Source organism: Neovison vison, chromosome 12, assembly GCF_020171115.1.
Source record: "Neovison vison isolate M4711 chromosome 12, ASM_NN_V1, whole genome shotgun sequence".
Lineage (NCBI taxonomy): Eukaryota > Metazoa > Chordata > Mammalia > Carnivora > Mustelidae > Neogale > Neogale vison.
In genome coordinates this window covers 37,954,648-37,981,074 of record NC_058102.1, presented here as the reverse complement: position 1 = coordinate 37,981,074, position 26,427 = coordinate 37,954,648, and the positions used below count along the sequence as shown (strand labels likewise).

General features: G+C 38.9%; 1 protein-coding gene across 1 annotated transcript in view; it reads left to right on the top strand.

Moving 5' to 3' along the window:
- ACSS3 (acyl-CoA synthetase short chain family member 3) overlaps positions 1-26,427 on the top strand; it is a 158,399-nt gene that overhangs the window by 34,426 nt on the left and 97,546 nt on the right. Inside the window, exons 3-5 of the mRNA XM_044229251.1 lie at positions 14,719-14,907; positions 19,349-19,483; positions 23,312-23,452. Coding sequence (XP_044085186.1) covers positions 14,719-14,907; positions 19,349-19,483; positions 23,312-23,452 — 465 coding nt within the window. The remainder of the gene's footprint in view (positions 1-14,718; positions 14,908-19,348; positions 19,484-23,311; positions 23,453-26,427) is intronic.

The window sequence follows — 26,427 nt, the reverse complement described above, 5'->3', positions numbered from 1 at the left end:
GTGCCTTTCCCTAATTTGCTCTTTTTTTCTTGTTTGTTTGTTCTTTCCCATCTGTGTAGTTTTTGGGTGAGTCACAATATTGACAGATGAATTATCAGTTTTTTTTTGTTGTTTTTTTAGCATTAGGGTAGAAATGAGGTTTCAGAAGTAATTATAAAAGTGTTTGGGGATTGTGGACTGAGCAACATGTATTCTGGCTCGGTGGGGGCATTTGTTTACATATGATTTAAGGGAGATAAAAGTATAGGGAAGGGTTTCTGCTTTGATGCTCTTGAGATTTTATTTATTTATTATTTTAATTAATTGATTTTAGAGAGTATGAGTGGGGAGGGGCAAAGGAGAAGGAGAGGGAGAGAGGGAGAGAAGCAGACTCCCTGCTGAGCACGGAGTCCAACATGGGGCTTGATCTCATGACCCTGAAATCATGACCTGAGCCAAAATCAAGAGCTGGATGCTTAACCAACTGAGCCACCCATGTGCCCCGACATTATGGACATTTTAAGCCAGAGAATTCTGTTAAGGGTGCTGTTATATGCAGTGTAGATGTTTGGTAGCGTTCTTGGTCTTTACCTATGAGAGGCAGTAGCGCACCTCCTGCAGTTGTGAAATGACCAAAAATGTCTCCAGGCATTGCTGAATGTGTCCTGGTTGGCAAGCTGTTACTGGTTGAGAACTACTTGTGTAGCAGAGGTGGTTTGGAAACATTTGCTTTTAAATGAAGTCATTCAAAAGCACGTTGTCTTCTTTCACTTTTTTAACCTACTTAGGGTTTCTACTTGGTTTTTAGAAAATTTGGTCAACTTTCCTTGACTCCCAGAAATTATATCCTTTTGCATCAACAGTGTTCCTGTTTAGACTTCTAAGAGATTTCCAAAAAAGACAACGGGGACAATCCTGAGTTGTTGCAAACAATCAAGAGAGAAATTTAATCCAGTTTTGCTCAAGCTGGGTCTCAGCCTGGTTCTATCGGTGAATGCCAGCTTCAGCGGACTAAAACATAAGAGGAATTCATGAAAAGGGAAAACTAAAGTACCAGGTTCAGAAAAATGACACACCCCAAGGGAGAAGGGGCAGAGATAAACGTTTAAGGAGAAACCACAGATTGTCTGGTAACTAGACTTGCCGACTTGAGGTAACCCCCTAGACGGACATAGTAGGCATACCTAGTTGGCCAATTTTAGGTCACATGCCTAAAGTATCAGGCAATTCTTCCTCCAGAAAGAGGAGGAAGAAATGCCTTCTTTTCTTTTGATTTCATAGTAGGAATTGGGGCCCTCGCTCCCTCAGGACTCATACTGGAGGAATTCCAATCCAGTAAGAAGGGAGTTCAAGGCAGCCCAAGACAGAACAAAACAAAATAATGACACATTTATACTTTGGGTACTTTGTATTGGTCTGTAAGTGTGAACTCTGTTTTCAGAATGAATTATACAGGAACAGAGCTCATACTGGGGCTGAGGAGAGAAAGAACTCCATTAGCAAATGACTCTGTTAGTCATCTGAGGCCACGTTTTATTATAGGAGATCATGTAAGTCTCCCGATAACCTTCTGGACCCTGTGTTTTATTTTAGGTTTGCATTTTTGGCTTTTAGATGAGGGTTTATCTATGATTAAAAATTTACTCCTCTGATTTGGGCATATTGTCACAGTTTCATTTTATTAATATTAAGGCCTAAGACACAGGCAAATCTTAAGTAGCATACGGATTAGGAACTTTCCTTATATATTTCTGAATATTATCTACACCAATATTGAATTTGATACATAACCATCAGAGCCAAAGAGAAGGCTTTAGAGAAACATAAACTAAGGAGAGTTAAATAATTTCCTGTTGTTTTTTAAATCAACTGCTTAAGCGTTATGATAAATGCACACACATTTTGCTTAGAAGCATTTCTGCTAAGTCATCTTGATTTTCTAATATTGAGTCTAGACTCTTAGACCCTTTTGAGGTTTGTACTGGTTCATTGGTTTCAGTTTAGCCTGACATCAAAGTACTTAAAAGGCCTGTTTCTCTCACCTGCTGGCAGCTTCTGACTCCCCAGGCTTTTCTTCTCTAAAGTACTAAAGGAAGAAGTGTTAGGAAAGAGGGAGGCATTGTGCTTGGCTTTGATTACCTGCTCCCGGTTCCCTGTGGCCTTTACTTTATTAAGTAGAGAAGGCAGAGAAAGAAAGATTTAATGGTAATGCCATTGAGAACAAACAATGAGAAGTGGCTTTGTACTTTACTTGTTTTAATCTCCCCTGTCTCATTTCTACTGGGAGTTTCTGGCTAAGTAAAACTTTATTAAGTTAGTTAGCATTTCTTATTTAATTAGGGAACAGACACATTTTAGGCTAAATTGTTTCAGTGACATGAAGGATCTGAAGATTTTACAGAATGACTCAGAAGTAGAGTTTTTCCAAAACTGTCACCTTTTATGTAGCTCTGATAATTTATACAGTCCTTTATTAAGATTTTTTGGAGAGAGATTTGAGCCTGGTTCAAGATCCATTGTTCGTTCATTGAACAAATGTTTGTTTTGTATGCCAAACCCTGTTGGGAACAAGGGGTACAAGGGAAATGCACCCATTTCCTAATTTTAAGGAGCTAAGAACCCTATGTAAATGTAATAAAGGTCATGTTAGAGGGCAGTGTTATGATCTGTAGAAACACATGGGAAGACATGCAGCTCAGCCAACTGTTAATAAGCACAGAAAGGCTTTCGGAAGAGTCAATGCCTAAAATTAGCCCAAACAACCAGAAGTGGGAAGGGAAATCGTAGGAAGGAGAGTCCTGCCGACAGAAGGAATCACACATACAGAGATATTCAGGGAAGGGAGAACCTAGTGCCCCCGCGGTGGTTTTGGCATAAAGGACAAGCACGAGCAGTGGGGGAGATGGGGCTCCAGTGAACCAGACTCTGAGAGCTCTCAGGACCACTCGACAGATTAGTACTTTGTCTTGACAGCACTGAAAAAAAAAAAAAAAAACAAAAGCCACTCCTCCCTGTGACCTGTGGTTCTGTGTCATCACCTCCTGTGACTTACTCCCAGCCTCGCTGCTCCACGCACCCCGGCTCTGCCGCACTGCACTCCCCGGGCCCATGCACCGCACCCCAGCCCCATGCACTGTACATCCCGGCCCCACTGCACTGCATAGCTTGACCCCACTGCACTGCACATCCCAGTCCCACACACTGCACACCCAGCCCCACTGCACCATGCACCCTGGCCCCATGCACTGTATACCCTGTCCCCCGTGCACTTCACACCCTGGTCACAGTGCACTCTATATCCTGGTCCCACACACTGCACACCCAGCCCCACTGCACCGTGCACCCCGGCCCCATGCACTGTATACCCTGTCCCCGGTGCACTTCACACCCTGGTCCCACTGCACTGCACATCCCGGTCCCACACACTGCACACCCAGCCCCAATGCATCACGGACCCCAGACCCATGAATCGCACACCCCAGCCCCATGCACTGTACACCCCAGCCCACTGCCTCCTGCATTTAACTTTCAGCTCACTCCACTCCTGACTTAAAGCCTTTGTACTTAGCTGCCTTCTGCTTGAGATAGTGTTTCCTCCAGGTATCTTACGGTTCATGGTAGCTGGATGTTATTTTCCATGGGAGCTGGATGAGATTTTCCCTAGCCATCGTAAATAAAAATGCTCCCACATCCACACCACTTCAGACCTCCCTTTTCTGCTTTCTTTTCAATTTTGCCATTTATTACTCAGTACCATTGTTTTTCTTTTACTTAGCTAACTTCTTTTGTGTTGTTTTCTCTTCTAGGATGTACTTTCCTTGAGGGAAGGGGCTTTTGTTCTGTTCACAGAGTGGGGACTGGTGCCTAGTGAGCATGTATTGAATGATGAAGGAATGCATGAAGGAAATATGATTTAAAATTTCTAAATGACTCTAAGTTCCTTCAGTGTGGGAACATCTTATCTTTGAATTATATCAGTAATATAACATGAGCTTCTTTCTAAGTAAATTCTGACCTCTTACTACCTGTGAAGAATTGTAACTTTTTTACAGTTGGCTTGGAAGTTCAAGATGAATATTTCCTCCATGAATCTTCTACACTTGCAACTCAGATCAGTATCCCAGGACAAGTGTGTGTGTTCTCCTCTTGGTAGCTCTTTACAAGTTAGTGGTTCTAGCAGTGAAATAAAGGCTAGTGTGTGAGTTTATGTTTGTATTTGGATGTATATATTATACACACTGTTCATCATTTTTAGAAATTCTTACTTTGAATTTATTTTCTCTAATTTCATTTTGAGTGTACCTCCATTTGTGTATGGTAAGTTTGATTTCCTTGGTATTCAAACAGTTGTGATTTTTAAAAATTTTTAAATTTAGGGTGCCTGGGTTGCTCAGTGGGTTAAGTCACTGCCTTTTGGCTCAGGTCATGATCCCGGGATCCTGGGATCAAGTCACGCATTGGGCTCTCTGCTTCGGTGGGGAGCCTGCTACCCTTCCTCTCTCTCTGCCTGCCTCTCTGCCTACTAGTGCTCTGTCAAAAAAAAAAAAAATTTTTTTTAAATTTTTAAATTATTTTTTTAAAGACTTTATTTATTTGAGAGAGAGACAGAGATAACATAAGAGGGAGCATGAGCAGGGGGAAGAGGGAGAAGCAGGCTCCCCACTGAGCATGGAACCCAATATGGGGCTTGATCCTGGGACCCTGAGGTCATGACCCTGAGCCAAAGCCAGATGTTCCATTGTGAATTTTTATTTATTTATTTGCAAAATAAAAATGTGAGCTCTATAAAGCATTTGAGAAGTTTTCATGAATATATGGAAAACTGATGAAATCCAGTGTGTGCTAAATTTTCCTGATTTAATTCAAACTGAAAGTGTCTGTTATCTCCACTGAAGGTAATTATCTGAAATACAATTATGCGGGTAGTTGTAATTATGAAGGTTGAATAATTTGGAGGAGAAAATTACTCTGAAGTCAAAGGCCATGTCCCATGAGAAGTCTTTCCTCCAACTCTGCCCTTTAGGATGCTCTTTTCAAAGTCTGAATTCCATCTTCTCAGAACTCTTGTCAGGGTAAGATGATCTGATATTTCTTTGTCTGTCACATCATCAGCATTTTCTTAAGCAAGAACCTAAAATGTAAAAACTACAATACGCAGAAATTCAGCCCTGCCAGTCATTGCATTGTCGAGGTGAAGGGATATAAGCGTGCATATGCTTAGTTTTCTTTAAACTTCTTAAGTAGGCAATGAAAACTTGAGTTGTAGGACAGTCAGCTCTGCTACAAGGTATTATCTCTAAAAGGGAAATTACCTTCTCCATGCTCTGTGCGTAGGTGAACGACGCTGGTATGAGATTGAATTTACGGTGCTTTGTGTAGGTTTTTTTCCTAGCATGCCATTTTTTAAACTTAGAATGAAATGTCATATACATTCAGGTTAGTACACAGAGCCTGATGGAATGCTTGTTAGATTTTTCACAAACAGAACATGCCCACATAACCAGATCAGGAGACAGACTATCTCCAGCCCCCGGAAGCATTCGTTATTGCTTCATTTTTGTCATTTCTCATTCAGCCTTTAGGGGATTATTATTTAGATACGTACACACCATCCCTGATGGCATTTACTTGTCTGTGAACTTTGTATAAATTGAGTAGTAGAGTGTACTCATTTGCGTCTGGCTTTTCTATTCAACTTTTTGTGTCTGAGATACTTTCACTGAACAGTTTTCCAAACTGGTTGTACCAGTTTACATTCCCAGTTGCGGTGTATGAGAATGCTAGTTATCAACAGTTGGTATTGAGAATCCCAAGTCTTTTTTAATTTTAATTTTATTTATTTATTTGACAGAGAATGAGAGAGAGAGAAAGCACACAAGCAGGGGGAGCAGCAGAGGGTGAGGGAGAAGCAGGCTTCCTGCTGAGCGGGGGGCCTGCCCTGAGGCTTGATCCCAGAACTCTGGGATCACGACTTGAGTGGAAGGCAGCCATTTAACCAAGTGAGCCACCCAGGTGCCCTGAGAATCTCAAGTCTTTTTTTTTTTTTAAATTTGGGCCTTTCTGGTGAATGTGTGGTGATACTGCATTATGGTTTTAATTTGCTTTTTCCTAGTAACTACTGAACTTGAGCTCCTTTTTCCTGTGTTTCTTGGCCATTTGTTCCACTTTTTTAAAGTGCCCATTCATATCTTTTGCCCATTCATTTTCCTATTGGATTGTTGCCTTGTTAGCAGGTGGAGAAGTGCCTTTCTCACAATTTAAAGAGAACACCTTATCCAAATCTGAAAACCATAAGAAAAAAAAAAATGAAGATCCTTTAGTGCAAAGGTTGATGAGTTAAGTGGTTTTTGAGAATTTAAAGCTAAGAAGGTATTCTCCCGTTTTTAAAAAAATAATTAATGATATTGCTACATAATCTAAACTGCTATTTTGACTAGTCCTTCTTTGCAAGGAAATTTGGAAGTGAATGCCCTGCAGCAGAATATCATAGAACAGGAAGCATTGAGTCCCACTGTTTAAAGCCGTAACTGATCATTGAAACATGATGCTGTCATAGTATTTTTACTAATGTTAAAGAGCTCCAGTTATGTTGATTTTTGAGCCCTAGCTCAACCTTATTTCCCCATAAGCCTTATTATTTTGGGGAACTATTTTGTATAATGCCATATTGTAAAATATATTTTAGCAGACAGACATACTTGTATTTCATTTGAAATTATAGATGAGTAGGCACCAACTACTGATTTAAATTTTTACCAAAATTATAGCTAAAACTCTGTTTTGACTAACTTCTCAACTTAATAAATTATAAATTAGATTAGATTCTGAGAATACATGTAAAGAAAACAAGTATTAAACCAATTTAATAGATACTGTAGGAAGGAATAGGTTAAACAAGAAAGCAACATTTAATATTTGTTAGCTTCCTTTTCCCCATGTTTAGAGTCATGAATTCAAAATAAGAATGTCTAAGCATAAACTCAAAATAACAACAAGACAACCAATCCCCTTGAATTTTTTCAGCCAGATTTTTCGAGATTGTTTGAAGTGTAAACTCACTTCTTTTTACTTCCCTTTATGCCAGAAGCTATTTATCCATGATTTGAAGTCCAGGACACTTTCTCCATACATAAGTTTATTTTTATATATACTTTTTATACTACTCATATATACTTTTTATACTTTTTTTTTTTAAAGATTTTTTCTTTATTTATCTGACAGAGATCACAAGTAGGCAGAGAGGCAGGCAGAGAGAGAGGAGGAAGCAGACTCCCTGCAGAGCAGAGAGCCCCATGAGGGGCTTGATCCCAGGACCCTGGGATCATGACCTGAGCCAAAGGCAGAGGCTGAACCCACTGAGCCACCCAGGTGCCCCAACTTTTTATACTTTTTATACTACTTATTATATTACTTATAATTGCTTTTTATACTACTTATTAGTGTATTTCTTGACTAGAGTACTATTCCTTGAGGGTAGGGGTAATATTTTATTTATTTATTTATTTATTTTTATACCAACATGGTGTCTAATACAGGCCTTATAGCATAAGCTCATATTATTTACTGAATGGATTAATGAAAAAGAACAGTTACTCATCTATTAAAAAGGAAAGAAAAATCTAATCCTTATCTGAGAGAAATAATTATTTCCAAAAACATCGCTTGTCTGCTCTGCATTGTGCTTTTTTCCCAATTCATTGGAGAATTTTCATTTTTTTATTTATTTTATTTCTATCTTTTAAATTTTTCAAAAATTTTATTACTTTTATTTATTTTAGAGAGAGAGAGAGAGCATGAGCAGCAGGGGCAGAAGGAGAGGGAGGGGGAATCTGAAGCAGACTCCTGGCTGAATGCAGAACCCTACAGGGGGCTCATCTCAGGACCCCGAGATCACCACCTGAATGGAAACCAGGAGTCAGACGCTTAGTCAACTGCGCCACCCAGGGGTCCCACAGGGTATTTTTATTTTTTAATGCTGTGAGAATCTTGTTTTAGTTTATTGCCTGACTATGAAGGTTTATAGCCTGCCTCACCTAAAACTCTTCTTAAAGCATTTACCTTGGCTTTCTTGGAAACCTGAAATTCGGGTCCATGGCTTTGATACTTCATTCACTTAATTAATTAATTTTTTAATCATTCGTTGATAGGTTCTTTTTTTTTTTTAAATAAAGAATTTTATTTATTTATTTGACAGAGAGAGATCACAAGTAGGCAGAGAGTCAGGCAGAGAGAGAGGAAGGGAAGCAGGCTCCCTGCTGAGCAGAGAGCCCGATGTGGGTCTCGATTACAGGACCCCGGGATCATGACCTGAGCCGAAGGCAGAGGCTTAACCTACTGAGCCACCCAGGCGCCCCCGTTGATAGGTTCTTAGTAGATGATTTGTCTTATTTTCAGGGTGGCTGACCTCTGACCTTTTAGAAAGATGTGTGTTTAGAAAGGTGTCAAAACAGGTGTGTTTTGAATTCATTATTCTGGACTCGAATGATGCTGGAGTCAGTGTATTTATTCAAACATACTTTTGGGACACCTGATAAATATTTGGCACTATTGTGGGCATCATACACTATAGGGTGAATGATATAATCTTTCCTCATAGGAAAATTGTATTCTGATTAGTGAGATAAATTATGAATAAAAAGATAATACAACTTAAGTGAAAACTTATACAATATAAATGAAGGAAAATATGATGCTACAGGTGACTTGGGCTGCCATTTTAGATATGTTCGTCAGACAAAACTACTTGCTTTCTTACCAAGGAGATGTTTGTAACTTGTTACCAAGGAGATGACTCAGTGACACAGACCCAATTGGACGCTGGGAGAGAACCATGTGCCCATTTGAGTGAAAATCAGGTCAGGCAGAGGCTCTAGAACAAGAGCAAACTTGGGCCATCAGGGGGCTACCAAGAGTTTAGCAATGAGAAGAAAGAGGAAGAAGATGAAATTGGGGAGTGTCCACGAGACAGATCCTGTAGGACCTTGTGCACCATTGTAAGGACTATATTTTTTAAAATTTATTTATTTATTTATTTATTTATTAGAGAGAGTGAGAGAACAAGAGAGAGCATGAACAGTGGGGCAGGCACAGGGAGATGGAGAAGCAGGCTCCCCACTGGGCAGGCAGTCTGTCATGTGGCTCGATCCCAGGACCCTGAGATCATGACCTAAGCTGAAGGCAGACCCCTACCAACTGAGCCATCCAGGCACCCCAAGACTATATTTTATTCAAAGTATGATGGGACGCTCCATCACTTTGGTTTCTCTGAAGAAGAAACTATAGTGGGCAAGATTAGAAACCAGGAGATGACAAATGGTCCAGGAGAGAAATGAATAGGCATCTCGTAGCTTAAATCTCCTCAGCAGTAACAACATTGGCTTGCATGCGGACAGTGAAAGGATGGCATCCCTTTGTGCTTGTGGAAGCTATTCCACATTTGCATCTTTATCTAGGATCACTGGCTATCCTTACTGGGTTTTAGAAAATTCTGATTCAACCTTTCATTGAGGAGCCACCTGCAAATTCCCTGTTTGCTCCCCATCTTTCAAGGTGTTTTTATATAGAACATCATGGGAAGGTTTCTATTTTTCAAGTAGAATTTTAGGAAAAGAAGACTGCTTCTTCAGATATTATAATTGGTTTTTAAATTGATTATATTTTCTGTGGGTGATTTGACCAGGATGTACGGTGGGACATCATTGCAATTTGAAAACATGCTTCCTCTCGTTTTCTCTTTCATATAATTTTCTTTGACATGACCCTGAAATTGCCTATAATTATTATCTTTTTACTATAATTTGGACACCAGCACTATCTTTCTCATACAAACATGCTTTTCTTTAGGAGACATTTGGCTGTTTGTGAAGCAAGTGCTAATTTACTCCACAGAACATAGTCTTTGGTCAATTTCATCTAATGTTTAATATTTGTGTCATAGACATTTGATCATGAAATTATACTAACCTAAGGACTGCTTTTGAATGAAGATTTTGCAGAATGAATACATACAAGATTTATTAAATTTTTTTTACTATTTATACTATTAAGTTTTCATTTTATAATTTTAAAACTTAAAGTTTTTGCATGTATCAAAATGTGTGTGTGTTATATTTAAACCAAATCTATAAAAAAATAAAATCTATGTGTATACAGTTTCACATAACATAAATATCTGTTGTTACATTTTCTTATTTTGTCATTACTATTTATATATGTCCTTTTTCCTGGACTCTGCATTTCTTTACTTTAAGGACTATATCTTCCTATTTTGCATCTGCAAACTTGACTTCAGGATATATGCATATACATACTGTATAAGCTGAATCAGTGACAGGATACTTATACATTTGAATGGCTTTAAATTAGATTTCTTTTTTTTTTTAAGATTTTATTTATTTGAGAGAGTGAGAAAGAGAACAGAAGCAGGGGGAGTGGGAGATGGGAGAAGGAGAGGGAGACGCAGACTCCTCACTGAGCAGGGACCACAACGTGGGGCTCAATCTCAGGACCCCAGGAGCATGACCTGGGCCGAAGGCAGATGCTTAACGACTGAGCCACCCAGATGCTCCCTAAATTAGCTATTAAACAAATGGTCCATTCAAATAGTCTCTACTGGGAAGAAGCAAATAGTGTTGAATCTAAACGAATGTGTACATTCATTTTGTTTTTTCATTTTGTTTTTGTTTTTTCGGGCTTCCTTCACAGCTTAGGTACCCTTCTGCTAACAGAGGCATGGCCTGACTGTGATTTCATATTCGATGTACTACCCTTGACATTAGATGGAAAACCATTTTGTTTTTTCAGGCTTCCTTCACGGCTTAGTTACCCTCCTGCTAACAGAGGCATAGCCTGACCGTGATTTCATAATCGATGTACCACCCTTGACATTAGATGGAAAACCAATTTAGTGGTGTGTGAGTGATAGAAAGTGATTAAATTGTTGATAAAACACAGTCTTGAGAAGATAAAAAATGAATATGGATTATGTGAATGACACAATTTAACTTTTCCTTTGGTTGAGAAACTGTAGATTATACGAGATAAATGTTAACTATTTTCTCTCTGGATAGCGATAGAAATTATAAATTTACATTCAGATATCTGTGGTAGGATAAGAATATTAACAATGAACAAAAATAACCTCGAATTTCCTTCTCTTTGATAATTTTCCAACTGGAAGTCAATAAAACAATATGACCCATGAAATAGCAATAATTGAATTGCCCTTTGTTTTGAAGTTTCATAGCACTTTCTTTGAGTGATTATGGACTCTCAGATGGCTGGGATTGCTAGATTTTTTCCTCTTCTTGTTTGCTGTTGCCTACACTTATTTTCGAAATGATTTTATTTGTGTCTGAATCAAGACTTCAGTATTCTGTTCTAGGGCTCCTGTATCGCTTATCTCTAGATACAATGTTAGTAAGAAACATTTTTTAATGAAATATTACCACATATTTCATATCAAACCAGTGTCCATTTATTTGTCTTGCTATGAGCTAATTTTTTTATATACCTGTTTATTAGAAGTCTCACTAGAAATGTTTTCCCATACAACTTCATTCACATATATAGACATAAATATATAATTTCATATATGTATGTAATATACAGTTTACAGTATAAACTTTTCCTGGAGTGACATTTATGCCTGGACACTACTGAAAAAGAAATTATCTCTTCTGATCATGTAAAACTTTTTTTCCATGGCAGCTCTGATGTGGTTAGCACAGTATCAAAACATTGAGTGGCGGCAAAAAGCAGGGTTAACAAGGCCAAAGGGACGCCATCTAGTGGTTTTGTAGCCCCGGTGCAGCCTAATTTACTAATTGTCTTCAAGGAAGTGGTTCACAGTTCAGATGCCTGAGCCAAGCAGATAATATAAATGGGAGAAATGGGTGGGGGGAAAATTCATTATCAGTATATATCACGTCATTTATGGTTATAGGACTATGCTACTATAGCGTAAACATAAAATAAGCAAGATGTAACAGAATATGTTTTAAACTCAGGATGGAAGGAAGAATTTATGCTCTGTGATTAATGGTCCCAGGAAATGGTGAGTTCAGCCTAGTCACTGACATCAGATTTAATTGATTGCTGTCATTCAACAACAGAGGCCCAGTGTTGCTAGACTTTACAATTTTTCAGGAGAACCTGGACATCTAGATTTGTATATGAAGTCTCCTAATTTTAATATGTTGGCTCCCTATTTTTTTTAAAGGTGTGAGAGGACTCCCACTTAAATACATCTTGGGGTTGCATTTGGTCATTTTGAAATCTTTTTTTTTTTTCCAAAAAAGTTCTTGAATTCATCGATATCATTTCTTTCAGAGGACAGAAAAGTTTTGGGGCATCTTCCAGCAACCTTATGAAGACTGAAATATAGAGTTACTGCTAGATTGGGTCTTGGATGAAGGTCATTTTTATTCAACAATAGACACCATTCAAGATGCTGAAGTTATAGCTGTAAATAGGGCAAACTCTTCTCATTGGTCTCTCCTCACTCTGTACCTTCAACAGGACACCCAGCGATATGATCACAGAGCCTGGCCCCTTTCTACAGGGATCGCACCCTGAGGGTTTGAATATAACTTTCCAGTGTTTTTCTTGGTCTTGACCTCCATATAGAATTTAAGTAGATTATTTATATTGCTTCGGTATATCTTTCTCATAATTTTGCCTGGGCAGTTTTGAGTTCTTAAAAAATAGCACTAAATTAGCAGGTGCAGATTGGGGAAAGCAAAACACTAAGAGAGTTGTTTGTGACTTCCTATCTTTCATCAGAGCCCTTAACTTTGGACACACACATCTTTCCCCATCTGTACAGAGGAAGTGAATAAAGAGAAAAAGGAAGAATGATCAGGGTTCCAAGTTCTTTGAACTTGCTGAAAAAGTAGGAGAGGCAGAATGAAATGAAAGGATCTGTAAATAGCCCTGTGGCCCATTTCCTTGTCTCAGGCCTCCTCTGTTCATCATCTCAAACAGCCACACCCCAGGGCAAGCCATAGTCCTTCCCACTGCCCATTGGACCCGTATGGGCCCTATCTTTAGCTCTCAGACCTAATCTATGACCACTTTCTCCCTTGTCCTTTCTGTTCCAACTCCCTGGTCTCCTTGCTTTTACTCCATCACATCCTAGATGATTCCCCTCACACCTTTGTACTAGTGATCTCTCTGCCTGAAAGAGCATACTCATGGATATCCACTTATTCTTAACATGTACATGTCCTTGCTGAAATGCCACCTTTTTTTAAAAGATTTTATTTATTTATTTTACAGAGATCACAAGTAGGCAGAGGGGCGGGGGGAAGCAGGCTTCCTGATGAGCAGAAAGCCTGTTGTGATGCAGTGGGGGCTCGATCCCAGGACCCTGAGATCATAACCTGAGCCAAAGGCACAAGTTAACCTGCTGAGCCACCCAGGTTCCCCTGAAATGCCACTTTCTTGGTGAGGTCTGCCCTCACCATCCCGTTGAGAATCCTATCCCCCATATCTCAGTCCCTTTACTTTGTTCTACTCCCGCTCCCCGCAAAGTACTGACTACCTTTTAACAATACATAATTAACTTATGATTATTGTAAGTATTCAGTCTGCTGCAACATAAGCTCTCTGAGGATAGAGATCTTTTTCTTGTTTTGTTTACGGATGTATCAGAAAACAATGTCTGCCATATACATGTGCTCAATATACATTTTTTTTTAAAAGATTTTATTTATTTATTTGAGAGAGAGAGACAGTGAGAGAGAGAATGAGCGAGGAGAAGGTCAGAGAGCGAAGCAGACTCCCCATGGAGCTGGGAGCCTGATGTGGGACTCGATCCCGGGACTCCAGGATCACGCCCTGAGCCGAAGGCAGTCGTCCAACCAACTGAGCCACCCAGGCGTCCCATCAATATACATTTTTTAAATGAAAGGATGTTGAACTTCTTATTCAGTTAGGTCTAAGCATATTTATTCAGTCTGTTTAGGTCCCCAAAACGTAGGTCAAAAGTAGAAAGAAATTTATGTCTTTGATCTCAAGATAGAGGGCCATCAGTTTGCATAGATAATTAGTATGAAAAAACTATGAAGAAAAAAATGATTGGCTTCAGGCAGCAGAAAGGACAAAGAATATGAGGTTCAAAGACTTGTGATAGTTTCCTGGCTGCATCATTTACTCTCTCTGGTCCCAGGTTAGCTATTTGTTATGTCTGAGTCTCAGTTACCATGTTTCTAACATAGGAATAATAATAACACAATCTGTCTGATTTAGCTTTTAAGTGTTCAATAATGGTTTCTTTCCTAACACATACTTCTTTTTCAACAGTTAAACCAACATATACCCACATTTGCCATTATGTTACTTTTCTGTTCACTGGACAGATCTCCCCTTTAGAATAAAAGCTCCACAGGGACATATCTGTATCTCCATTTTTCATTGTTGTATTCCCGACTTGAAACACAATGTCTGGTACATCATAGTTGCTCAGTAACTATGTTGCTGAATGGATAATTAAGGAAATTTAAGCCACAGAGTTGATATGGCATAATAATAGTAAGTTGGTTTATAGTCAATCATTGTAATACGGGTGGCTTTTATTACTACTACTCTCTAAGCTTACATCATCCTCAAATATGTGTTACTCAGGCTTCTTTGAACCACTACCAAGATGGAGATCATCTTCTAGTGTTAGTGTCTTCACTTAGAAATTTAGTGAAATAACACAGAAAACACCCTGCTGATGTGATGATTTTGTTCTAGGTCTCTAAGCTGGCTGGTGTTTTGGTCAAGCATGGTGTCAAGAAAGGTGACACCGTGGTTATCTACATGCCCATGATCCCACAGGCGATGTATACCATGCTGGCGTGTGCAAGGATAGGAGCCATCCACAGTCTCATATTTGGGGGATTTGCCTCCAAAGAACTAAGTAGTCGTATTGATCATGCAAAGGTAAGTGCTTTATTTGGAGAAATCAGTAGTAGCTACATACAGTGCAGCCGTATTTATCTGTGAATGAGTCACCCAAGAATGATCTGTAGTTATGAGATCTTCCTTTCAAATGGGATACTTAAAATGTGTGTTTTCTTTGGCATATATACATTAACCAGAAATTTACTTTGGGGTCATTCTTATGTAAAAAACATCTTGCTAGGTGCTGTGAGGATTATAAAATATAAGATTAGGTGCATACCTTTCAAGTTAGCTTGCCATCTATTTGCGATGTATAATACATACAAGGAAAATAACTGATAACCAATTTATTCATTAACATATTAACTTCCTACTACATGCCAGGTACTATCCTGGATAGTACTGGTTAATTACTTACCAAGTGGATGGAACACATAGTTGCTTTAAAACATACATAGTTCTGGGAATGGTAGTATAAGCACAGTGGTGAAGAGGGGGTATCGGGAGGGGTGGATTGCATGTTTAAATGGGGGTACTCGAATAACAAACTTGATAAGGCTGTTGTGAAATAATCATTGAGATAGTCAACTGAAAGCATTTAACACAGTGCCCAGTATTTAGTACTTAGTAAAAACAGGTTAGCTATCATTCGCTTATGAATGTAGAGCAGGAATCCGCCAACTTTTTTCAGGAAAGTTACAGACAGTGACTATTTTAGGCATTACGGGTTACAGGGGGCTACTGGTGTTATTACACTTAAGCAGCCTGACGCAGTGTACGCGGAGGACATGACAGTGTCCCTAGAAAACTCAACAGACATGTGCTGTGGCCGGGGTCTGGCTCTCACCCATTGTTACAGACCCCTGAGTTAGAAGGAGTGACTTCTTTTAGTTGGAGTGGCTGAGGCAGACTTCCTGGAGTCGAGATTTGAGTTAGATATTGGCTAAGATTCAGCCAGTTGAAGAGAATGATGCTGTGGGATCCAAAAGGAGAGAAAAAGAATATGAGTCTGGCCTGAGACGGAAATGGGTAAAATTCATTTGGAGGAAAGGGAAGAGACAGAGGGGGCTGAAGAGGGAGAGGTGGCGAGCTTGCAAAGGGGGTTTTGTCTGAACTGAGTCCTCTAGACCTTGACTCATCAAGGTTTCTGAGCAGGTGGGTGTCTTGTTTTAAGCAAGGCTAAGAGGAGGCAGATGTTGCAATACGATGTGAGCTGGAGGGAGGAGAGAGGCTGCGATAAGACCCACTGGCCCGTCCTCTGTCTGTGAAGTAATGGGCGATTGCAACAGAGTAATCTCAGCGGGCTGATTAAAGAAGGAAGGTCATTATGGGAATGACAGATGGTTGACCTTCAGAGTTTCACAAGCCGGAGATGAGACCTTCCTAACAAGGGAGCTAATATGGACTGAGGGTCCCTTGGGTGCAAGGCAGAGAGTGAGGGTTTGCATATCTGACTTCATCTGGTAATAGATCAGGTGTTAGAACTGGGGAGCTGGTTTGTGGACTAACTGGATAGATTTTTCTTCTCTCTTTTTCAAACATATTGAGTCAGTGCTTATGAAGGTAAATCGGGGGGAAATAGTCACTAACCTGCAGACCAGTAGGCAACTAGGGGCTCCTCTGAGGAAGCTGTAGATGCCAGCATTTTAGCTCTAGAAATCCTAAACACCATTTGGATAAAAGTATGAGATGTAGTATATGCATTCTTTCCTTTTTAAGGAAATTGTATGATGTGGGATAATTGAGATACATAAAAATGAGGATTTATACAATGTGTACTATATATCACTGGCTGTGTTTTTATTCATCACACATGTTGTGGGAAAGACATTTGGGTTTGAAGCCAAGGACCAAGAAAGAATTCTTGAGACATCTTTGGGGCAAAATGGTGGTTTTATTAAAACACGTGGACAGGACCTGTGGGCAGAAAGAGCTGCCCTGGGTTCATGAGGAGCGGCCAATGTTAGACTTTCAAGTTGGGAGGTGGTTAGGGAGAGCATAGCCTTCCAGGTGTTTTGGAAACAAAATGGGATCCTGAAGGGGCTGCTATTGTTAGGAAAAGAGCATTTGTTACTGTTTAGGAAAAAAAATGTCATGAGACTCTTCAGATGTGTATTGATGGGATGATCGCCAACATGTATCTTGGGGGGTAGAGATAGAGGAAGTTTCCAAAGGAATTTTTTTTTAAGATTTTATTTATTTATTTGACAGATGGAGATCACAGGTAGGCAGAGCAGCAGACAGAGAGAGTGGCGGGGAAGCAGGCTCCCCGCTGAGAAGAGAGCATGATGGCAGGGCTCAGTCCCCGGACCCTGAGACCATGACCCAAGCCAAAGGCAGAGGCTTAACCCACTGAGCCAACCAGGTGCCCCTCCAAAGGAATTTTTATATGTTAAAGTAAACATACAGGATTCTGGGGATCGGGCTAAGATTGCCTCTTGTCCTTAACAAAGTATTAATATCGAGACAGCTGAGTTCCTAGAGGAATATCACTCTGTTTCAAGGACTTGTCAACGGACTATAGGAAATGTAATAGTTTTTCTTCTGCCTCTGTTTCCCGCATCCACACACACTCACACACACACACCCTTCTAAGGAGTGTGTAAGTGTATATACTTACTTGGAATATACTTATTCCTTACTTGTAAGGAATAAGTGTATATACTTATGAGCATGACCATTGAGCAGGTCAAATTAAAGGTGAGAAGATGGAGATATATATCTGAGATACTTGGATAGAATGAATAGTTGAAATCAGGAATGATTTTGATGTCCTGATTTTCAAATAAATTACCTCAAGAAAAAGCTTTATTTTAACAGATGAAAATGGAAAGACTGTACAGTATCCTAACAAGTTGGCTTAGACCAAATAAAATCTCCAATAAAAGGCTGTTGAATAGAAATGTAGAAAGGATTCTTTTTTGAGGGAAAGAGTCTAATTTTGACTTTATTAAATTATTCAAGCTTTGATATATTCTATATATATTTTTAATTTGATATGGAACTTACTTTCATTTATTCTGAATTCTAATCTTAGGGAATGTTGTCTAGAATTATTTTTATGAGTATTATAGATATAAAAATGTGAACTCTACTTAAATGTCGGGTCTTTAAAAATATAATAAAAGGAAGCAAGACTTGTTTTTCTTTTCTTTCCTTTGTCTTTTCTTTTAAAAGGCAGCCTGATACAGCGGGAAGAGAAAGGTTCTGTAAGCAGACAGAAGTAGCCCTGGAATCTTTCTGATTCTACCACTCATGACCTGGGGCAGGCTATGTAACTGCACTGAGTTTCAGCTCCATGAATATTAAATAATATTCAAAAATCAGACAGTGTGATATATGCATATACTTGGTATAATATAAACCTTTCCTAGATGAAATGCATCATAACTAGAAATCAGAATTCAGGAATAGATGCACTATCGTGGATTGATTATCTGTCTCCTGAATAATTTATTATCTGCCTCCTTTGCTTCACCATTTCTTGGTGAAGAAGTAGTGTACTTAAAAGGATAAAGACATGTTTGTTTCTGCAAATTAATAAGGATTTTGGTTCCATTCCAGAAACATTTATTGAGAGCTTATGGTATGGCAAGCATTGGACCAGGAATAGAAGACTCAGAGATAAATGAGATCCAAATTTGGGCTTGGGGAGCTTCCTTTGCAAGGGGGGGGGAGGGAACATTTTCACTACAATTGGGCACCTGAGGCGTGCCCAGAATGGACATTAACCCTGACTTCTTCAACTCCCCCCAGGGACACCTTTTGGCTACACCTTAGTATATCTTGAAGAAGGACTAGCAAGTTGTCAGATCAAGAAAAGTTCCAAGTGTAACTTAGTGACTCTGGAACTTTAGGCTCTGTGGGGTTTGAAGCTTAAATCATTTGGGGGCCCTTTTAAGAAAAATACAACAAAGTTACAAGTGCAGTATTTGGCAAAAATGAATGTATTTAGAATGAGAAAAGAATCATAAAAGAAAAAATAAATCAGAGATTCAGATCCCCCTTTTTTTTGTGGTCACACTTAAGCAGAGATGCTGACATAAAAAAATGTAGTAACCCTTCCTAAGTAGCAATAGGCTGACCCTTCCCACCTAAGAAATACCAAAACCTCAGCACAGACGAGCCAGTATGGGGGCCTCGGTTAGTGAGGGGCCCCTAGCGTTGCGTGTCACCAGCTCAGGGCAATTCTGCGTGGCCTCATGAATTCTTTGAGAAGTATTTTTAAATAGCTCATACTTATTGGCCCGAAGCATCACCGAGCGTAAAGTTTGGAGCAGGTAAGCGAGATCTCTGTGGAAGTTGTTAGGTCTACAACATTTACAAAGGGTTTATTGTTTTCAGGCCATTTACTCAATAGAGAACAGAATCATTACAGCACTTCTTGTTGAATGTTAAATTGCCAGCCTGAACCAGGAATATTATACTTACCTTAATCAGCTGCTCAACTTTCTCAATTACTGTGCTTTTTCCTTTGTAGCCCAAGGTGGTTGTTACAGCATCATTTGGGATTGAACCTGGAAGAAGAGTAGAATACATCCCTCTTCTAGAAGAAGCACTGAGACTGGGACAACACAAACCAGATAATGTGCTCATTTATAATCGTCCAAATATGGTAATAGGAATACTGAATCTGGTGCTTGCTTATGGTGATGTGCTAAGGATCATTATAGTCTTGCCCATGTGAAAGAAACTCTAGATTTATAAACAATTACATATGCTTCCTGCATATCACCATTTTTTGCAAAAAGAAAAAAAGTATGAATGATGTTTTTTGTCTTTATGAAAAAAACCAGCTTAAAACAAAAAGATTGAAACACATATAATAATATGTAATGTTAATGAATTGCGTTCTGCACATAGTCTATTGTGGTGTCATGTATCAATTTAAATTGTAATAATCATGATAATACTAACGTTCACTCACTCACTGCTTACCATTTGATTCTTGATTCTCTACTAGTGAACAGTTTAAAAAATCTCCCTGATAACTTATGAGCATTACTCCTATTTTATGTGAGAGAAATCCAATGAGCAGAGATAAAACAATGTGCCCAGGTACTGAGTGTCAGGGTCATGGTCTGAACACAGTGCCCTCTGATCACTTGATCCCTGAGCTCTCCTGCCTTGTGGAGAGGTAGGATTAATTTGTATTTAAAAATTGCCTTTTAAAAAATTTTAGAGAAGGCATTTAGTCTGGAAATAAAACCATGTTCAGGAAAACAAAATGTGAATATTCTAAACAGAAATTATTTTGTGATCCATGAAAGAAGAAAAAAAAGTCTAAAAAACACAATGAATACATTTTCCAGTGCTTTTCCTAGTAACTTTGATCTAATGATCACGTTAATTTTACATCCATGCCAGTATCAGCTATTTATAGTGGAAGCAACTTGGGTTCCTAGCAGATTAAAATTTTTTGCAGACGAAAAATGACAAGAGTGCAAAGAATTGTGTAATTTTATGGAACTCTTGAGGTTGTCTGCAGAAAATTCTTAAATGACAAGATACAAGAATAGAAAGCATTAAAACGATGTCATTTTGATTACCACCTAGCAATTCCCATTACCACATTAAATTTCTGTATAAAGTTTTAGTAGTCTGTGGTTCATGGACTGCTGCACTCAATGATTTTAATATTCTTACTGTCTCAAGAATTTTGAGTTTCTTTCAGATGCCCTCAAGCATATTTTTAAAAAGGCTTGTTGTTAAGTCAAGGAATACAGAGTCAGCAGTGAAAGAGGCTTTGAGTGTGAGGAGGTCGGAGGAAGGGTATGAAGACACACACACACAGACACAGACACAGACACAGACACAAATGCATGTGTTTCTGTGAGTATGTGTGTGGTCTCTGCATATGCATAAACTTGTGAATTTGTGAAGAACTTATGCAAGGCCCGGAGCTAAGTACTTTCATATACTTATTTAATTTTCACAAACCAATGTAGTAGATGCTATTATTGGCCCCATTTCACAGATGAAGAAACTGGGTTATGGAGCGGTCAGAGCCCAGAGTCACAGCTAATAAGTGGTGTCAAGATTTGAACTTTGGTTCAATGACTTTTAATCAAGAAGATACATGCTATTTCTTTTATTTTTTTTTAATCAAGAAGATACATGCTATTTCTTTTACTTTACAAACACACTGGAAATAGACATGCAAGTTTCCTATTCATATTTTTCGAGTGCACATCTCTTCTCTTTCCTTTTTGTGGGTAGAGATTCCCTCCTCCATCCTTCCTTTCCGTAACTGGCTCACACTCTCTCTCTTTCCCTTTTTCTTGAGACAATTCCCTCTATTTTGAATCTTCTTTATCTTCGATGAGGGCTTTGGTTGTCTCTTGTCCTTTACAGTAGTCCTGCTGTTTAGTTAGTAATTAAGCCCAGTGGACTGACTTTGCCTCCAGTCAGTCTTTGCCTCCAGACATAGATTTTGAGGCCCAGTGGTATGTCTCATTAACCAGGATTGCATTTTTGCCAAAGGAGGTAAAAACCAGGCTGCCAGTCCTAAGCCTCAAGCAAGCGATGACAGAATCACAAGAGCATCACGTCAGTTAGCTGTGGTGCTCGGACAATACTGCCTTTCAAGAACGCTACCAGGACGTGTCTATAGAAGTAAAAGTATCTATATAAAAGCTAATGCTGACTTTTCCCTCCCTGCCTTTTGCCCAGTCTTCTTTACATGTGCCTGTAAAGGATTTTCTTAGCCTGAAGAATTCATTCATTCATTCATTCATTCACTCCTCATTTCATTTGATCTGTAATAATTTTTTGCAACTTTTCCATTGACATTTTTCATTATGCAGTGTGAGAATTTCTTTTTATGGGTCTGTTGTTGTAATGTCAAAGGCTTGGTAATTTGAAATTAGTTGTATTTCTCTGATTCATAAAAACAAATGGAAATATACAATCTGGTGACAGTGAGCTATTTTTCTCTCTCTTATTGGCATATTCAGGGTCTATCAGAGTGAGGCCAGAGAAGCTAATTGGGCTTTAAACTTCACTTTTATGAAATTCAGCTCTGATTGTTACATATAATGTGTTTATTCACAAAGACATTGTATTTGTGATATTAGATTGAAGTGTTACTTTGTAAATGTACTCCTTTAAATATATGACCATATATGAAACCTGATTATTAAGGATCCTGAAAAATTGGAAATGACTCACTTTTTCTCAATCCCTCAGGGTCTCTGGGCTTTGCTGGGGGATTGCCTTGATGAAGAGAATGCTTACATAGGCTCTTTAGGGGGTGGATCTTACCAGCTTTCACGGAGAAATGGGTAGCCTCGCCTGGGCCTAAACTAATCATTCACAAAATGTAAACTTCCTGACGTGTCATCTGGAGCTTAGTTAACATTTCAGAAAATAATCAGGCGTGTACTGAATCTTAATTCTACTTAAATAGCTGTGACTCCCCATTAGAATAATTTTTCCATAAGCCACTTCCTTACTCCTTATCTAGCTGGCTTGTTTTGTTGGCAGTATTTTAAGTAAAGAGGTCTAATCTCTCTCTCTTTTTTTTTTAAAGATTTTATTTATTTATTTGACAGAGAAAGATCACAAGTAGGCAGGGAGAGAAGGGGAAGCAGGCTCCTTGCTGAGTAGAGAGCCTGATGTGGGGCTCAATCCCAGGACCCCAAGACCATGACCCGAGCCGAAGGCAGAGGCCCCAACCCACTGAGCCACCCAGGCGCCCCTCTAATCTCTTTTAATTGTCTCCGACTAACTCGTGACTCTATTACCATAAAGTTTACAACACAGAGCTTGGTTCAAGGAACAAAAAAGAAAACAAACATTTCTACCATATTAATGGATGACTAAGGTGGAGGGAATTTGGGTAACATTTTAGATATGTCACATATGCTCATTAATTTTCAAAACGAGTTTTTGTTCTTGAAAAAGCAAAAGTGGATATCTCCCTACTCCTGAAAATGATTTAGTATTTTCTCATTTGGGAAGAACAGCCACAGTATTAGTTCTAAATTGCTGTTGTATAATGAAACATTTTAATGGGTTAGTTGACATTTCATTATGAAGACTTTAGTTCCAAAATAAAAGAAAAAAAAGTTAGAAAAATAGATATGGGTTTATAAAGTTAATACTGTACATATGTTTATGGAAAACATAAACCTCTGTTGGTTAAGCTCTGTTGATGAAAGCATGACTGCATCCCCTTGGATTTCTTAAGGCTATCCTTAGATTTGAATAAAACACGTTCTCTGGTCAGTTCAGTGGAAGCCAACATCAAACTGTTGGACTTTTTAGGAATATTTTTAACTCATGACCCCGAAATATGTAGTCATAAATCTGATATTTAATGCTATCTAGGCCTAGATTTTGAGTCAGATGCTCAGACTAATATATGCAGATTTAGTCAGTTGCCATTGTTCTGATGTACCATCCTTTGTTCACTGCATGTTCCTGTATACTTCCTGTGTAGGAGAAAGTGCCTTTGGCTCCAGGTCGTGACCTTGACTGGGATGAGGAGATGGCCAAAGCACAGTCACATGACTGTGTTCCTGTTCTTTCGGAACACCCGCTGTATATTCTTTACACGTCCGGAACAACGGGGCTGCCCAAGGTATTCGCGCTCTCAAGGATAATTATCTGTGCGGTGGCCGATTTCCTGTCCACTGAGAATGTTTGATGACTGACTGAAAATGCAGACTGTGCCTGGAGAACTAGGCTTGGGTACTTTATATCTTAAAGGAATGTTGTGTTTAAATCTTGAAAAATATTAATTATACTTAATGTCAGACGCTCTGGCCCAGTCTCTTCCAGAATCTTCACATGTATCAGCAAGTTGCCATTGCTTTAGTAAGCTATTAAGATGAATGGATATTTGATCAAATGTCACTGGGTTTAATACAGTTTTATAAGACTGTGTTTTAAATTAAATATTTTTATTTTCTAAACTGAGATATAACTTTTGTAGAGTAGGGAATTGATTTTTGATCTAAGGGAATTTAATTCTTTGTTATAAATGCAAGTTTGAGAATTGACCTAGACAGTTTCAACAGCATGCAATTTATCCAGAGTATTGAACTGTGCATTTGCAGCACCGAAGACATCCAAGGATTTTTGAATCTGCTTACATGAAAGATGTTTTCACAAAACAAAGTTGGAAACATCAATATTTTTGAAGGTGTCAGATAACGAATAAATACACTTTTGCCTGTATCTCCAACTAATACTGTTTCTTTGAAGAACTTCATAAAAGCTGACAGTGTCATCTCCCTATTCATTTTCATTAAGGAGTTCAGTAGACATTGAAGCATAAAATTTTAGTGGGGGAAGGGACTTTCACCATCACTTGCATCCTGGAGAATAGTGGCCTCTTTATTAATATTCGATTTCTGTAGCATCAGAGCTCTTGAGAATATAATTTGTTAATAGTCTTAAAATAGTTGTCCCATTTGATTAGTTTTTAAAAAGAAAAATTAAGATGTTCCATAAAAAACTCACTTGCTTGTAAAAAAGGAAGCATTTGGTAGGGAATATATTCTCTGAGGACAGAGACTGTGTTTTATTACATTTTAGTCTCCTGTTGTGCTTTGTATTACTTAACAACTTTTTGTGGAGTGCATAAATAAATAAGTAAATGTGTATACATAAATGTATTTGTGTCATTGTAGAATCAAACTCTTAGGATTTCTGGAACAGCTCTGGTCATCTGAAAAATATTCCTTCATGTTGATGACTATGCCTTGTTCCAGCGGTCCGAATGATCTTCTGCACCTAAACTTTAATCCTCCACCTTTTGCAGTTATGCATTATGCACCAGCCATCCAGAGGCTAACTGAATGTTTGGCCGTAAAATAGAAGGGTATTCAGAAAGTTATAATCTAATAGAAAAGTATCAACATGAGAGGAAACCCCTGACCCTGAAAGCACAATATAACCTAACTAAATAAAAAAGAACCCTCCAAAAATCACTTTAGCTCCTGTAAACCTGAAGGATTCTTATGAAAACCTTTGTGACACTTCAAGATTTTAAATTACCCTGACCTTCACCGTGGCCTGGAAGGGGATCTTTATAGCAGGAAGAGAAGAGGAGCTTGCGACCCAGAACTGACTCAGCCAGTGTGGTAGAAATGACAGTAATGTATACAGCATCAAATTTGGAAAGTGGTGGTTCCTGGTTCCAAATAAAGAAGGATCCTAGCTTTCCCAGGTTTTGTCCGGGTCAAGAACTTCTCCTTGGAGTCCTAGATGCCCAAACTGAAGATCATTTAAAGATTCAGTTGTTCTTCTTTTCTTCCTAATGTACCATCCTAAAGATAATCTATTTCGGATTATAGATCTCTATGTTGAATTCAGCTCCATTCAACATATGTGTATTGAGTGTTCCTTCTGTGCCAGAAGATAGGAGTGAACCACAGTCCCTTCAGTTTGGTGGGATGAAATGTATATGAATCCAGGTGGTACAAGATGGACTGTGATCCTTGTTCTAAAAGGACCTCTCTCTCTCTCTCTCAGTAAGGGAAAAGGTGAGATTGAATAGTGTCTGGAGGATTACAGTCAATAAATTCAGCAAATATGACTGAGCACCCAAATATGGGTCTGGCTCTCTTTTTAGAAGTATAGCCAGGACCTAGGCATGAAACAAAGAGCTATGGAGTATGTGAAAAATGTTATGAAGAAAAATAAAGCAGGGTAATGGGACCCAGTGGTGGAAGAGCCGGATAGCTGTTCCACCAAAGAGTGGTCAGAGAAAGCTCTTATAAAATGACATTTGAAGGATGAATAAAACTTCTTCATAGTGTGCCATCACTGAAAGAAGGGTATTATAGGCAGAAAGGGTTAGCATGCACAAAGGAAGGAGTGTGCAAGGAAGTTTCCAAGATGGCTAGTGCATGTGGCACAAGTGAAGAGGAGAAATAACTGAATATATAGGCAGGGGCCAGACTCTTAAAATTTAGCCAAGAAGTTTAGGTTATATTCTGTATAAGAAGTTTAGGTTATATTCTGTATATAAGGAATGGAGGACACTAATGCTACTTAAGCGGGAGAGAAGAGTATGAAGGAAGGAAGGTAAGCCTTTGCAGCATTTTGCTGGGAAGACAGACAAGTACACAAAATGGAGGCAAAGAGATTCATTTTCAGGCTTTTAGGACTTAGTGTAGCACACTTAATTAAGAGAAATCAGATTTTGTTCAAAGATAGTGAGGCGGAGGAAGGGTCTAAGATTTGACACCAAGAACACAGGAGAATGGTTTTGAATATTTACTCAACACAGGAGGTGGTTTAGGGCCGGAGAAACTGGGAGTTTGGAAACACATTGAGTGTGATGCCTCTATGGGATGTTAATGTGGAGATATGCCTAGTGAGATGTCGGAGGTGAAGGTCTGGGTCCAAGAAGTGCATCTGGGTTGAGAGATAGAGCTTTGCGGGTCTTCAATGTAGAGTTCTGGTGTTTAAGCATGGCAGTGTGGAGGTTTTGCAAATTAAGGCATGCAGAAGGGCAAAAAAAAAGTTTTCTCTCAAGGTCCCTCAGAACTATTTCCTTCATCCCTCTAGTGCACTTTAGAATTTCAATTGTATTGAAATTATACA